The 16,540-nt window shown below is 36.9% G+C and overlaps 2 protein-coding genes and 1 non-coding gene across 4 annotated transcripts in view; 2 read left to right on the top strand and 1 right to left on the bottom strand.

Annotated features, from left to right (window-relative positions):
- Positions 1 to 102: 102 nt before the first annotated feature.
- Positions 103 to 16,540, top strand: part of LOC132906385 (protein numb) — a 74,802-nt gene continuing 58,364 nt past the window's right edge. Inside the window, exon 1 of one of the 2 annotated variants that reach the window (XM_060958534.1) lies at positions 103 to 507. The gene's annotated coding sequence lies outside the window, so the exon portion shown is untranslated. The remainder of the gene's footprint in view (positions 508 to 16,540) is intronic. The other variant, XM_060958533.1, reaches the window with a different exon arrangement.
- Positions 9,736 to 9,898, top strand: LOC132906594 (U1 spliceosomal RNA). Its single transcript, XR_009658009.1, has one exon. It is a non-coding gene; the product is annotated as a U1 spliceosomal RNA (small nuclear RNA).
- LOC132906087 (uncharacterized protein DDB_G0271670-like) lies at positions 13,651 to 16,499 on the bottom strand. Its single transcript, XM_060957953.1, has 4 exons — positions 16,452 to 16,499; positions 16,034 to 16,255; positions 15,463 to 15,741; positions 13,651 to 15,157 (listed from the first exon to the last, which is right to left on the bottom strand). The coding sequence occupies exons 1-4, from the start codon at positions 16,497 to 16,499 to the stop codon at positions 13,868 to 13,870; spliced, it is 1,839 nt and encodes a 612-aa protein (XP_060813936.1). The 3' UTR covers positions 13,651 to 13,867.

Here is a 16,540-nt window from a genome sequence, read left to right on the forward strand (position 1 = left end):
CGCGGATAGTCGGAGTCGAGAGTTTACGAAAACGGGATCCGACTGGGGGGGTTTTCGCTGCGTCGCGGGCCTCTCGCTTTCTGGCCTCGGTTTCCTCAGTGAAAATGCCGCTGTGATAGAGGCGCGCGCGGTGCCGTGTGCTCTGTCCGGGCTTGTCGCGCCCTTGCAACGAGCCAACAGTGTCAACCGTTCACACCAAATTTTACTGCGCTAGTGGTTCCACCGATTCGCAACTGTTATCTTCCCGGCGCTTTTCCCTCCCTCGCTGTCTCCTCTGTCTTTCTCTTTCGTTCTACTGTACTGTTTTTTCCACCTTGTGCATTCTATCTTTCTCGTTATTCGCGCGTTTTTTTACTATCTCGCAACCATAGATCGGTCTCTCCGTGTGTCCCCCACCTTCACGAAACGATACCGCAAGATTTGACACTGGAAGATCGTGACAGTGTAGAAGTGTCGCACGAGTTTCGTAATCGTTTGTTAACGGAGTTGCACCGACGATTCGAACAGGTGAGTTGAAAAAACAAGATCGACATGGTGTCGGTGTCAGTGATTGGCTCCTCCCAGATCAGTATCGTTGATCGTTACACCTGTCACTGCGAATCAGGCTTCGATAATTCGATCGTGTCGAATCGATAAAACCAAGAATCGATGGTTGGTTCTCGTCCGGCCGACACGATGTTCGAAATGTATATCGCGGTGATCATAGACCGCCCCCTCCTGCGACTGCTTCTCGCGATTATCGATTCCGGTGTGAACGCGCCCTGTCTGGACAGTTATCTGGTCGTCCTTCTTGCACGCATCTTTCTTATTTACGGGATTAAGTTTTTTCAATGATCAATATCGCCCCACATAAATACACTACTGCTTCGCTAACTGATCACGAGTAGGAATCTTATCTGGCTATTTATCGAGGAAGGTATACCTTTAATAATGACTAATTGGCATAGACGTCAAAGGCTCTATCAAAGTCAACATATAGGCTAGATAATGTGGTTAGATTTCGTTTCAAGCACACAGAAATTTCAGTAAACAAGTCGGTGAAATTCTAAAAGACCATTTTTCAGGTTCAGAGAAAACATTCCCTTGGCGCTGCAGTAGAATTCAATTTATCTAAATTAGTTACACGACAAACAATTCGTATAATTAGAATTTGCCAATTCTTCCATCGTTCTTTCATCGTTCGTTGTTCGAATAATAGAAATTCACGACCAGATAAATAAATGAATTCGACTGACAGGAGTTTGGTTAATCGAGCACTAAGTACGTTCTCGTCCGAATAAGTACATTTCTATTGTACTAAATATCACTTACACGGCCGATGCGTTCTTTCGTAGTTTCATGTGCGTGCGGAGAAAGCATAGAGGGTCCCCTAATCGCGTTCGCGAACGCGTGTTAACAGTTTAAGCGTGATTTTGGTACCGTAACTCACGAGCAGAAGGTAACGAGTCTTTAACGAGAATTAATTACACGCATCGTGACGACTGAGTTAACGCGAGAGTGTTTCGAATGTTTATATGTATCGATAGCGGTGCTTTATATTCAAGCGTACATTGTACATATACACATATAATATACCGGTCGAGAAATTTATTTATTTTCGAATTTGTACACTCTGGATCGGAACATGCTTGTCTGGGAGATGTTGATCAATCACTGGCGTGTCGACTTATTCCGTTATTCTGTGATTTGCTGATTTATACGGAAGTATGTGGATCGGAAATCTAACTTAATTATATCATATACGTATGATAGGACGAGGCGCATCGTACGTGAAAATTATATATCTGGCATGGGAATGACGAGATCATATGTACAATACAATATGACTAAACGTTTGATAGTAAATATCGCGAAACATTTGATATTTTTATTAAACGTCTAAATTGTACAGGTGATGGAATCTTTTAAATAAATATATTTAAATAAAATAATCATATTTAGAACTATAAAAAAATTAAGATGACAATATAAAAGTATCTATATTTAGAATCGAGCGATAAGTTATGCAGAATGTCGAAGATTTCGAAATATTATTTCGTATTTGGACGCATGGAACGCATTGCGCCCAAAATCACGTATCATAGCGATGAAAGCTGAATAAAATTTCGATCTAAGAAGTTTATGAGAATTTTAACTATCTTAATTATTATTTTAATCATTTTTTTTCTGCGTCCTGCGCAGAAGTGAAAAACTATCTTCCAAAAAATAAGTCTATAATTCCAAATATGGGTTGTATAATACATAAAAGGTATTGCATTTGTGCTTGCGTAAGAAGCAGCTATATCAGCCTAATATCAAAAATGTTTGTTGCATCCTTAGTCAGATAAATATAGCGTGCATTACAATGTCGAATCGGTCGATATACAGACCTATTGCTAACTTTTCTCAGTAGGTACTGCGCTCGACGTTCAATTATAACTCCTTATTGATTGCACAAACTATACACTACAGGAGCAAAGCATTAGTTATTTGTAACAAAGTGGACGACGCGTAGAAAGATAAAAAAAAACTCTACGTAACGAAATTATCATACCCAAGTGACGAATTAGTTCCTGTTCCGCAGCTAATAAATTAACATAAATTGAAAATAGGTTGACTTCAAGCTGACATAGTTAATAAAAAAGCAACTTTTACTTTCTGTTCGTGAAAAAGAGTCACGAGAATTAGCCAGAAATAAAAATTGTCCACGAAATCAGGTCAAGATCTGATCAAAATCTTGAGTAATAGATCCACGTTGAAGCAACGTGTGTATATTTTTCACAGCTCCAGTTTACCAAAAGAGGTACAGCTGCCATTTAGTCTATGCCTCGTTTACTTCCCACGTTCCCTTGCTTTATCGCATTTCGAATTTGTTTCTTTGCTTTACTCAAAAATTTCTCGCGCTATTACTCGCTAAGAATTACCAAGGACGTGTTAGCCTATGAGATCAAGACGAAGATACCTATCGGATGAAGATTTCATTTTGCAAACTGCTTGTATCTTTTATTGAACAAATTTAAATTTGGTAGATCGTAACCAGTGGATAAGATCTTATCGGAGCTAGAAGCTAAATATACTTAACATCTTTTACGAGACGAACTGCAGCACTCTGTGGGACCATTGATATCTCAAAAACCAAAGATATAAAATATATTTGCACACTGGAGCATCGCACAACCGAGAATTATCGAACGAAGACAAAGACGTTTCTTGTCGACGATATTACTTTGATACGTAGCTGAAAATTACCCTACTAAAATGTTTATTACATGAATCAAATTAACCTTTGGAACTTAAACGACTCTACTATATTACATGCCACAACATGTTAAGAATAGATAATAAATCTAATTTGTAACAAGAGTTGTTTCGCTGCTAAGCGATACTTAACATACGTGCCTGCCTTTCGCAAAGGAATAATTTGCGAGTGGTCGTGATAAAGAGAAACTAACAGTAATTACGAAAGGAAGCCTCTTTGAATCTGACCGAAGATGGTAGTGAGCAAGGGAGGTAACCGAAGGATACCGAAACTCGTTCCTTAATCTTATCTCATTGTATTAATCGTAGTCCTTTTGGTTCGATTTCGATTAGCGTTATGGTCTTCTTTGTTCGTTTTTTGGAAAGTAATTGTGTCAACAAATATTCAGGCAATTCTTATTTTTATGTATAACGTAGTTTACAGCGGAAAGAGCGTTGAAAACGAAGAAGAAAAATTTGAAAATTATTTTATATATTTATAATACATAATATATATTTAAAGCATATAATTTGGTAACTCTATAGATAAAAAGAATTACATGAGAACATATAGCACGATTGAAATAAACGATCGAGTCAATTCATTGCTTACGAAACTAACATTTTTCGCATATCATTCAGGGTACTGTAGCTATTTCAAAACAGAGCTCATGCAATTTTATTGAAATTACGACACTCGAAGAACAATGTAAGTCGCGTTAGTCCCACATTATGTATTGGGCATTAATATTTATATCTTCGTCTATACATATCAAGTACTGCGTAAAGTATGTAATAAAATATAATTATAGATATATTTACTATATTAAAACGATAGAGCTCCCATGAAATCTTCTCTTATTACCAATACTTTTACATAGTATCAGTTATTCGCTACTCTTTAAGAAAGTCGTTATAAAAGATTATTAATGTTCGTTGTTCTTATCTAGGGGACGAATTTGGACGGTTTAGAACATCTTGCGATATCGTTTATTAATAACGATTAGCATGAGATAACGTGATTAAACGTTGATTGTAGTTGTCCGAGTAATATCGATAATACCTTCGATATGGTCTTAAAATCTTAGTGTTATTGGCGAAAAGATTCAAACTTTGGAGAAACGACATTTCATGCGCATCGATTTGATATTACGTAATCATAACATCAAGATATAAGAAATTGTAAAGTCTCTCACGCAAGCTGTTTCTCGGAGCAGCGCAAAATTTTCTCGCGATTCGTGCGTTGATTTAACGAATAATCAATGAAAGGCCCGATAACGATCTCGCTGGGTAACTACGGATAAATTGAACAAATACTTCCAACAGACTGTAGGGCACGTAGATACGTGTGTGTGCCACGTGGCAACCGGGTCAATTGTATTCTATAACGAAGCAAATGCTCGTTATCCTCCGAACAATTCGATCATTGTCCTAGGGAACGCTTTGAAAACGTGGAACGTGCGTCTGACACTTTAAGGATGAATTTTTCGAGCAACGTAGGTTGCATTGTCGCATAAAAATGTTTATCCCTTAATTATAGACAACTCATCTCTGGAAGAAACGTGAATTTTTATTTCATTAGTACATTCCAGCGATGAAATTTTGGGATTTGAATACCTCCGGTTGTAAAAAACCAATATAAAAAACAAATATACCTACACAGACATATCACTCGACAAAATAGTTATAATAATAATCAATAACTGTGTATTCATAACAGAGATTAAACCGAAAATGTACGTAGAATTGTTCGTCCCTTCGGTGTCTTAAGTTTGCCTTTTGTCTCGACGCTTCCTTAGCCTACGATCCAATTAGATGGATCATGCTATTGTCCTTCGAAGGTTTATTAATTCTACGTCCAATTGTACGAAGTTCGTTAATTCGAACCCCGAGTCTTCGAACGTCAAGCTGTGTATTCCATAAATATGCAGGAAATGTGCTTATGTATATTATCTCATTATCATATCACGTATATTACCATTTTATTTCATCTTTTGCCCTTTTTCTTTTTGCTTAGAAGACCGACGCATTATTTGATTCCATTACGTGTGGTAATTAGAGATAACCATAATCCGCCGGAATGATATATATATAGGTATGATCGATTATTATTATCGTGTAATTAGCATAGCATCGAAGTATCGGGAACTTACGTAAAATACGTAATATAATAAAATATACGTGTATTTGCATAATTACATTTACAGTGTACTAAAAAGCTTTTCAGGGGAAAAAGTAGTTGAAAGGAAAGAGAAATATTGTTTTGTTTCCAAAACAAAAGATACATTTGCATTGTTTTCATAAAAGATACAACTTAGAAAAAACGAAGCTGGCACCCCGCTGGGGGTGGCCACCCACATGCTATATTTACTTTTATTTTATTTTTTTCCACCAATAAGATATAACACTTTACCAAATGTCCATAAGGACAAATTGTAAAAAACCAAAATAAAATAAAAAAAAAAATTTGCATTGTTTTAACCAAGGTTTCCACCAAGTCGAAATGTTTCATTCACGGAATTCATGCCACGATCTCTTCTCGCTGCGCCGTGGAAAAATCTCATAAGCCGAGTATGCAGTTTGTCGCCGTTTTATCGCGTTCAACAAAAAATTGTCGCCGTCGAAAACCTTCTTTAATAATCACAGCTGAAAACATCGCGTCGGCCGTGTCTTCGCGTATTTGCCACAGCTTCGTACAAATTAAAGCAGGACTCGGGCTCAAGTTCATCCCTTTTGTACGTAGCAATGGGCGCATTCGTGTGTATTCGCACGATAATTTCAGAGGCACGTTGCTCGCGACAGTGTCTTTACCGTACACGTGACATTTATTATGCCAACGTACTTCCTCTGTTTGTATGCCAGACGACACTGGTATTCGTGACGAACTGCAATGCAGACGATTGCGGTATCGCCATATCAGAGACCTGCCGATGCGAAAACTTTGTGAATCAGCTCCACCAGGCCTCGCAATTAACGTGAATTCACCATGATCACTCCAGTATCGAAATAGAAGGACTGGCGTGCTTTCATGCGAATTACGCGATCGATGGTCTCAAGGAGATTAGACTTATTTATGAAAGTTCCAACTTTTCGTATTTTATTAGCAGACTATTTGTAGGTACTAACTGGTTGACCGATATATACGGTATTTAATCATATTGCAAATCATCAAGTATCTATCTTTATCCTTGCTTTCTCTGATGTAAAATAATCACGTCGATGTCTTTATTTTAACAAGACGAACGTTTAACGATCGTTTTTCAACGATTCTTCGTAAAGTCGTAGAGTTTTCGATATTGCAGAAGTACATATATCTAGCTCTATTCTACTTGCTTTTGAATTTACATTAGGAGGTGATCTCTTGCATTTAAATCGATCTATTATTCCGCATAATTTTACGAAAGCAAACTTTTTCTCCGCTAATGATATTCTTAAAGTCGTTCTATTTTATTACGTAACTAAATGCATCTACGTAAGATTAAATTTGCTTCGATTCGCGTACCTCCGTAACATTTTGTCAAACTTATAAAAAGACGTTCGGCATTCAAAGCCGGAAATGTACTAAACCGATGAGAGAAAAAAAGCGAAACAATTAAACTTAACCGCGTACAAAGTTATATTATCGACAGTAGCTACATATTAGGTCGTTCGAAAAATTTCCTTCGTTTCATAAAGTGATAATAGACGAACAACAATTTTTGTTTTATATTATTTTATTGATCGTCCATTTCGTTCCATTTTCATTATTATGTTCGTGCACAATTCAATAAACTAGTATAAAACGAAAAACATTGCGCGTCTATTATTTTCTTATAAAACGAAAGAAACTTTTCGGACAACCCAATAGTATCAAGTAGAATGTAACGAACTATCATGTCGATAAATACAGTTCTTAAGCGTGAAAGAAGGTAGAAAGGATAGAGGAGAAATGCAACGCGTCTCGATTCCACGATCGACTGTCGCCTCGTTGTTAGTTTAATTTGAACGGCTTCGTCCTTTTGCGTTTTGCCATCGGACGGAGTAACGATGGTCGGTTAAATTCGACGAAGTAACGGGCTTCTTGAAAGAGCATCGCTCCGGATACGGTGTATAGCCGAGCGACTGCGTGTTTACGTTACGAAACGTGTTCTCGCATTGCCGCGTAACCGTAAGAGCGTGACGAAAACCGAGCTACGTGGGTGACGGTCTGTCGTCCTCTTCTAAGCAATCTCCACCAACGACAACTTTGCCTTTCACGTAAGGTCGATACCGTGCAATCGTGTCTTTTGAGACACGTTCGATCGCAAATGGAAAAGATTAGTTTTTAAATATTTTTTCCCTGTTCGAAACGAAGCGTACAAAAATATATTAGTTTCAAATTAGAACGATATATTTTGCTTAACGTTAACGTTGTAACTTTGTTCCATAAAAATAGAACGTTGAATATGTAAATCGAACTTAATCCCTCGCGAAAATGAAAATCCAATTACGTCCATATCGTAGAATTTGAAAAGCAGGTCGCACGCGTAAAGTTCCTTGCCAAAACAAACATGCGAAGGCTCCATAGCGAACCCGATTATTCATCGACATTGTAAATTTCATGAAACGAAAAAAAAAAAGAGAATCGAAGAAAGAACGAGGTCGTATAACGTGTTTCGTGTCCTTTGAAAAAAAAGAAGTGGGTGAATCGCATAAAAATACTCGGTGAAGTAGCGACCTCCTTGGCTCTAAACGTGCTATTACGTAAAAAAGTTCTCTCTCAACAAGTTCTATTACCCCGATATACACGGTGGATTGCCAAACGTTTGCAACTGAAATTTATTATATACCTGAACTATCTAAATGTGCAAAAATTGACTTTCGTTAGTTGCGTCGTTCTTTTAGCAAACCATCGCCGCGATACATATCTCACCTATGTTGTACGTATCGAGATCTGACTGAGATGACCAGAAAGTCGAGTTCATCGATAGAATTCTCAGAATACAAGCTGCTACGTGTATGACGTTAACGCTTGGTAAACAAAAGGTTGTCTCGGGGCTTAATAATTAGCACGAAATAGTTTCAGTGGCTTAAAATAGCAGTATGTGAAATATACTAAAATGTCGATTAGCTGAAGCAAAAGGGAGATACAATGTTTCTGGTAACAGGATTTTCGGGTCACCGACGTGGAAGGTCAAACACGGGGAATTGGATCATAAATAGCTTATTCAGAGAATTTATTCTACGAAAAGAAAGACAATTTTTGCGTATATCTAAAGAATCAGATACAGATGGCTAGCTACGCCCCATCTTTCTAGATGGGTTCAAAAAATACAGCACCGTGTGATATAAAAGCCCGCATGCGATAACGATCCACGATGAACGTACAAAGATACCGACAGACAACGACACTGTTGCACGCCGCTTCCAAGAGCAAAGACTTCGCCTTATGTCTCGCCGTTATGAAAAAAAAAAAAGAAAAAAAAAACGGGGCAAAAATTACACTCACTTTCCATGATTTTTAAATAAAATTATCTTTCTACGTTTTTTTTTTTTTTTTTTTTTTTTTCTTGTGAGTTAAATACAGATGAAAGCATCCCATCAAGGTAGCAACATTGATCGAGCCTTGACATGGGTTCTTTTTTTAATACCATCGAAACCTTGCGTATTACCAACGCAACGCCTTGATACGATGGATCTTGTCTTTGGATACGTCTTTGTGATACGATGGATACACAAATAAAACGCTCGGGTCTATAAAAGAGCCAATGGACCCATAAATATTTACCGTGCGTCGTATTTTTCTTTTCCATCGCTCGCTTCTCTCCCCCGATACTGTTTTAACGAGACTACTCGCTGCAGGAGGTCACCTGTTTATTTATCGATGGCAATTAAGGCGCGCGCAAGATAGATCTCGTACGTGTCAACCGTGTTGGATATTTTCTTTGATAACGGTGGTGATAAATCTAATAAATATATCTAATAATAATAATAATAAATAGTTGGCGGATATTTATGCAAATGTATATTTTCGTGGAACCCTACGTTTCCTTATAAACGCAGTAGAAAATACATTTTGTTCCACGACTAACACCGCTAAACTCTACCGAACTAACTCTACTAAATTTGGATTTCGATCGACCGATGGGTTGGATCGCAATAGGAACTTCCTAAATTTGTCGTTCCAAAGTTTAAAATTAGATCGTAAGATCTGTTTTAATCTTACAAATGGATCGAAATCGTAGCAAACCGAAACGTTTCCTTCTTTTTGCACGATCGGTATTTTAGTTTATATAACACGAAGTATTATAAGACGATAGATCCATTTTGCACTTCATCCATGGCGCTGGGTACGCGATATAGAGCTATATAAACGATATCGTTGGAAATAAAAATCAATGTATATAGCGAACAAAGATTCGCGAGCGTCAGCCATTTCTGAAAACGATCCGATCACGATCGGCTGTTGTCCACTAGATGACATTCGTTTTCTATAGAATTTCTCGCGAGAGCGAGAGGATAGCGGAGCCGATAAAATTTCTCGGCAATGGTATTGAATTATAACTTACTTGGCGCGGAGGATACCGTGATCACGAAGGCGGTTCCTTCTGGGCGAGGCTCCTCCATTGCACTTGGGTAGAGCTGAACCTTGCGAATACTCCTAATGTGGGTATGTCGAGCGCACAATTTTTGGTAGTCGGGACCTGCGTTCGCGCTGTCCCGGATTCACGAAATCGAAATGTAAAAGTTCCCTTCCATTTTTATTTAACTAGAGAAAGATATCTTTCGACCATGATGATCGTTCTTGTTTGCGTTTAGCAGTTGAAATATACCGATCCTTTGATACATAATACTGCGAATATTTTCTCCTCGTTACAAACTTTTCCGTCGTGCAAAACGTGTGAAAATATTCCGCTCAGCTTTGATATTTCTTCTGTTTCGATTTCTTCGGATGAAATGGCGAAATAGTCTTACTCTTTCAACACAAAGATATATCTGTCTCGAGTTCCTAATACATTTTCAAGAAAGAACAACAGACGTGTCTTCGACTCGTGTGAATTCAGTTAAAAATGTATACACACGGGAAACAGTAAAATTTACATACGTGTCTCTACCTCGTCGATAGACAGAGTTGTTCGTTGTCGAAATAGTGGTTTCCTGTTAGAGGATATATGGTGAAAAATGCGGCAACTACGACAAATGATAAGAATTAAGAAAATAACTATGTTCTCTTTATTTGTAAAATTCTATTTTGCCTTCTTCGCTTTATTCTTAAACTTCTATCTTTGTATCAGTCGAAAGAGAAAGATATCTCCTAAGCGAAACATCTTTACATAAAAATTTAACAATGTCGTGCCTCGGTTTATGAAAGCGAAACGTATGAATTATTCTTTCGCATGAACACTTTATGCTTCTATGGAAACTTGCAAATTTTACGTAATGGAGGTTGTATCGGTCGCCAGATGTGACCCTGACGAATTGTCAAATAAGAATTCTATTTTAATAAAATTTAAAAGCTTAAAAGACGATGGTAGTGAAATATTATTATCGTGAACTCGTGTTCTGTCCGTTTCATATTGCAAAGTTATTTCAATTTCAAACACCGTTGTCCTCGAAAAAAAGAACAATTCGTTACTTTATTTATGCTTAGACTAGAACGTGTCTCGCGTATCTTGCGGTTTCACGTTTACGTGTGTATGGAACGCTTACTGATATTACCGAGAAATTGTTGAAAATACAGAACCATAAACAAGCCACAAAAAGAAAAGAATAATAAATACTAAGTCCTAGATTATTATTTACTCTGTGATGTCTCAAACAATTTCAAGTCTTTACCATTTGCATAATTTGTCGTTTAAATTTCACAACCGAACGTTTTACGATTTTAAAACGATTGAAACATAACCTCGTTGGATAGCATTATTCGTTATACAATTTGATACATGTCCCCAGTGTAGTCTGCTTATAAGATCCTACTTTATGTACTAAGCTTAGAAAGAATATTATTTTTAGTTTGTTCAAGACAATTTTCTCTGGAAGGTAGTAAAGTTGTGTAGATTCTGGTAACACAAAGAATATAACGCGCCAAAGCATTTTTTACATCCCACGGAATTTTCTTGGATACCGTAACAATAGAGGGCGTTAAGTTACCCTTGACATATCTTTCCCTTGATTTTCTTAGTATCTCAAAAGGTAATGTCTACAATGATAAAAAGGTGTGGTTCTTATTAAAGTGTTTTCCAATAGTACTCTTTGTATGTGTTTTATTATAATAAAAAAAATTGCTTTATCAAAATATTTCATAGTTTATAATGTATAATAAGTAAAATATATTACGTATAATATACATATATAAGGTTTCGAAATTTTATCGATCGTTTATAAAATTTCGACAGAGTTTAGAATACGATTTAATGAAATTATTGGAAGAGGACTTTTGCATTTATCCTTGATCTTCGTCACGCAAACCCAACACCGACGATGAAATAAAGGCGTGGCGAACAGCCTCAATTCCTTCCATTGAAATATGTACCTTTTTTTGTGTCGAAAGCAATTTCATTCTTCGATTTCCACGGTATGTATTTTTCATCACGGTTCTTGGAATTTTATCTTTTCAGTCGCTTTTAAGCTCCATAATTTCTTGCGAACGTCACGCTATCCGTCGTGCAGGATTTTTACACTCTGTTGTAAACGTAGAAATACTTGTACGGTAATAATTTCAATGGAATGTATATATTACAAACTATTATAATATAAATTTGCTTATCCGTCGTCGTTCTTCAATTATTCAAACTATTTGATTTTTGCTGCTCATCGCAAACAACCGACAATTTGTAATTAAAATCGTTAAACAATTATTTTGATAATATTTATCTGAATGGATGATACAAATTCATGGAATGAGTGCTACATTGTATGCCAAATATATGTTCTTTTAACGGAATATCATTCAGATATACATTCACAGTAGAGATTTTTTTTAAAGATTTATGAAATGAAGAACTTCGAACGAAACGTTTCTATCGAATCATCCTTCGCGTTATTCGTCTCTTCCTTCTCCACTTGCGACTGTTGGAGGATGTTACGGTCACTGTTTCCCATTGCTTGCTGGAAAAAATGCAACGGTGTCTTTGGAAGAGCTGCGAAGGACGTGGCTCGTCGTCTAGCGTGCCACTTATTTCCCTTTCCTGGCGTGAAGCACTTTTCCCTTGAGAATCGTGGCTTACGATCGGGGAAACGAGTCTACCACATCAATCGGACCAACGTGAGCAGACGAAACGATCCAGACTTTTGTTAACGAATGAGTAACTCATTCGTTTTGGTCTTATCTGAATTGGTCCTATGAGATTCTTCGGAACACGAGGACGAAGTAGCCACAAAACGAACGTATTCGATGTAGGTAGATTTATAGGAAATAAAGAATACTAATACATAGTTAAATATAAAGGTTGTTCGATATTTCTCTAATGTTACGTGAAATAAGGCAATCAAGTAGCCTGTAATTCATAAAATTTACGAGTTTTACCACATTTATTGCTATCGTACAAGAGAATTTTATAATTTTGGTAACTTGTGATTAAATTTTTCAAGTTTTGCTAACATTTTGTTGTTATATAAAATAATTTACAAAAGAAAAGGAATCATTACGCTTATTACCTCATTTATCAAACTGAACTTCTAATCTTGTTTCATGATTAAGCGAAATTTACTGTAGGCCCCGTACTGTAGGCAACCGGTAGCTACACAGCAACGGCATGCAAACACGTTTGACAATAGTTAGAAATAATAACGTGTCGCAAACAATATGTACATATATTCGAGGTTAATATATTCTATTATTTAGATACACATTACATGTACAATCCATTATAGAAAGATATGCATTCTTTTACAATTTAGATTTATTATTATCTATATGGATTCTACGCGGATTCGTTGATACTGTAGAAAATTAGAATACGTAAGTAGATTCTAGATAATGGTTCAGATATTATAAATATCAATTGAGGTAGAGGGCATAAACGTTATAAAATATTAGGATTCCCTAAGTTTTGCTAACGTAATATAATAGTGATTCCCAATTTGATAAATATTTGGCTGAAATTTAGCGTCACCTTTTCGATATTGCATTCTGTAGTTTATTAAACCGGATAAAAATGATAAAGAATGAAGCATCGATAAAAAATTATTATTAATTTATATATTACAGTAAATAAAATTAAATGGTAAATAAACAAATAAATTTAAAGTAATTTTTACCGTAGCTCTTTGTTACACTATTAATATTATACATCCCAAGTGTAAAGGAAAACGGTTTTAAATAACCAGAAAAGGTATCTTGCATAAGAAAACTTGTATCATATTTTCTTTATTGTTAACGATTCTCGTACGGAAAAACATTTATACCATATTTTTTATACCATATACTTCGCTGTCTTTCAGTAGGACTAGGTGCAGCAGTAGGCGGGATAGCGCATGGACAATCGCTAGATGTTGTGGATTTTGTAGTGCTATTTCCTGGTCCTTCTGTACTGCCTGAGGTAGATTCTTGGGTAGTGCTACTTGCTCGTCCTTCTGTGGGGCCTGAGCTAGATCCTTAGGTAGTGCTACTAGCAGGTACTTCTGTACTGCTTAAGGATGATTCATTTGTACTAGTAGTACTTGTATCTTCAGTGCTACCTGAGGTAGATTGTTAGGTAGTGCTACTTGCCGGTCCTTCTGTGCTACTTGAGCTGGATTCTTCGGTAGTGCTAATATCTGGTCCTTCCGTGGTGCCTGAAGTAGATTCTTGAGTAGCACTACTAGGTGGACCTCCTGTGCTGCTTGAGCTGGATTCTTGAGTAGTGCTACTAGGCGGACCTCCTGTGCTGCTTGAGTTGAGTTCTTGGGTTGTGCTACTTGCCGATCCTTCTGTGCTACTTGAGCTGGATTCTTCGGTAGTGCTAATATCTGGTCCTTCCGTGGTGCCTGAAGTAGATTCTTGAGTAGCACTACTAGGTGGACCTCCTGTGCTGCTTGAGCTGGATTCTTGAGTAGTGCTACTAGGCGGACCTCCTGTGCTGCTTGAGTTGAGTTCTTGGGTTGTGCTACTTGCCGGTCCTTCTGTGCTACTTGAGCTGGATTCCTCGGTAGTGCTAATATCTGGTCCTTCCGTGGTGCCTGAAGTAGATTCTTGAGTAGCACTACTAGGTGGACCTCCTGTGCTGCTTGAGCTGGATTCTTGAGTAGTGCTACTAGGCGGACCTCCTGTGCTGCTTGAGTTGAGTTCTTGGGTTGTGCTACTTGCCGATCCTTCTGTGCTACTTGAGCTGGATTCTTCGGTAGTGCTAATATCTGGTCCTTCCGTGGTGCCTGAAGTAGATTCTTGAGTAGCACTACTAGGTGGACCTCCTGTGCTGCTTGAGCTGGATTCTTGAGTAGTGCTACTAGGCGGACCTCCTGTGCTACTTGAGTTGAGTTCTTGGGTTGTGCTACTTGCTGGTCCTTCTGTGCTGCTTACCGTAGATTCTTGGCCAGTGCTACTTGCTGGTCCTTCTGTGCTGCATACCGTAGAATCTTGGCTAGTGCTACTTGCTGGTCCTTCTGTGCTGCTTACTGTAGATTCTTGGCTAGTGCTACTTGCTGGCCCTTCTGTAGTGCTTGGTATTGATTTTTCAGTTGTACTACTAGCTTGTTTTGCTGTGCTGCTGGAAGCCGATTCTTGGGTGGTACTACTAGTTGGTACTGTCGTAGTTACAGTTGGTTTGTTACTGTGTGATGGTGTTGAGCGTTGTGTTGTCGAAGTTGCATGCTCATCTTTGTTGCATTTTTTAACCTTCTTGAGGATTGCTTCTAGTTTTTCAAGTTGAGATAGTTGTAGCTTTGCTATATCACAGTTTACTATTTTATGGGTCAATGTTGATATATGTTCATTCACTTGCAAAGTTTCTTTTATAAGCTCCGGATATTCCGTGTTCGCAAGCTTTATTGCTTTCGACAATGCCTATTATAGTTGTATGGGATAAAAAGAAAATTCGTATTATATGAATTTGTAGTGGTTTTGGTATTTTGCTAATTGCGATAATTGTTATGATTGTTACGAGTAATTAAATGTCCTTCATGTAAACTGTAGAATGTAATTTATAGATAATATCAGTATATAGTATATATTTTTGTACGTCGTTTTACGTATTACCACGTTAAAAGTACTTGTCGTTTATTCCGAATAAAATATGTTTATGTATAATTTTACTTTTTATTCTAGAAACGGTATTATTTATCGTAGAAACATTATTGTTCAGTACTTACTTTATTTAAACATGCGATTGCATCACTGTGAATTACATTGGATGGGACACATTGTGCAGCTTCGTTAACAGCATGTTCAGTCTTAGTCTGGAACTTTTCAGTAGCTCGAACTATTTTTCCGTTCAGATTTATTACTTCATCTATGTGGTTTGAAACACATTTTTCAACCTTATTTAGGATCTTGTTACGTATTTTCTCCAATCCCTTTTCAATAGCTATGCAGTGGTCGTGATGATGTCCATGTGCTTTGTGTTTTAAAATTTTCATTTCATATTCCACCTAAATGCACAAAGTGAAAAGACATTATAACAAGAGAAACTTGTGTCATAATTTAATTATTCATTACATATTTACGTATATAATATAATATAGTATATAATATAATACATATATGTATCTTTTTCTATTTCAAAGCTATGGTTTGTCCTAGTTATGTGAGGCACCCTGTATATATCTGAATAATAATATCCAATTACCCATATGTATTACTTGTGGATTGACTTAGATGTATCTTTCAAATCTTTTTAATTTGATTGATTGCTAGTAGGAAGATACAATATTACACACTTACATCCTTCAATATGTCATTGACTTTTTGTTTCGCAATCTTCTTTATATCATTACCGTCTTTCTTTATCATCGACTGATAAATACCAGCTTCAATTTTTTGATCCCTTAAAACTGCGTTCGTGTTCAGAGCGATGTCTTTTATTATTGACATAACTTCGTCTTCATGTTGATATACTCTCGTCGTTGGATCGAGGAATCCTGGTAACCCAGAAAAGGCATTACCCTAAAATAAAACAAAAATATATTTTTTGATTAGTTAGGTGGTGTTGTCGCGCGGAAATGTCTGTCTGTATGTAACTCGTTTTTAGAAACATCGTGTAAGATATAAATAAGGAGGGATGATCAAATTATTTTGAAAAATATTGGCAAAAAGGAAAGACATTCCGAGTGAATTCGGAATTTGAGAAAGATTCACTTACATAGACAGCTATAACGCAGAAACAGAATACAATTACGACTTTCGCCATTTTTGACCACTTCATGCACGACGAATTTGAAACAATGCCAA

This window comes from Bombus pascuorum, chromosome 4 (assembly GCF_905332965.1).
Source record: "Bombus pascuorum chromosome 4, iyBomPasc1.1, whole genome shotgun sequence".
NCBI lineage: Eukaryota > Metazoa > Arthropoda > Insecta > Hymenoptera > Apidae > Bombus > Bombus pascuorum.

Coding starts and splice junctions, on each gene's coding strand:
- LOC132906087 (XM_060957953.1), bottom strand. CDS start 16,499: ATGGCGAAAGTCGTAATTGTATTCTGTTTCTGCGTTATAGCTGTCTAT. Junction 16,256..16,451: donor TCTGCGTTATAGCTGTCTAT/GTAAGTGAATCT, acceptor GTTTTATTTTAG/GGTAATGCCTTTTCTGGGTT. Junction 15,158..15,462: donor CAATCGCATGTTTAAATAAA/GTAAGTACTGAA, acceptor CAACTATAATAG/GCATTGTCGAAAGCAATAAA.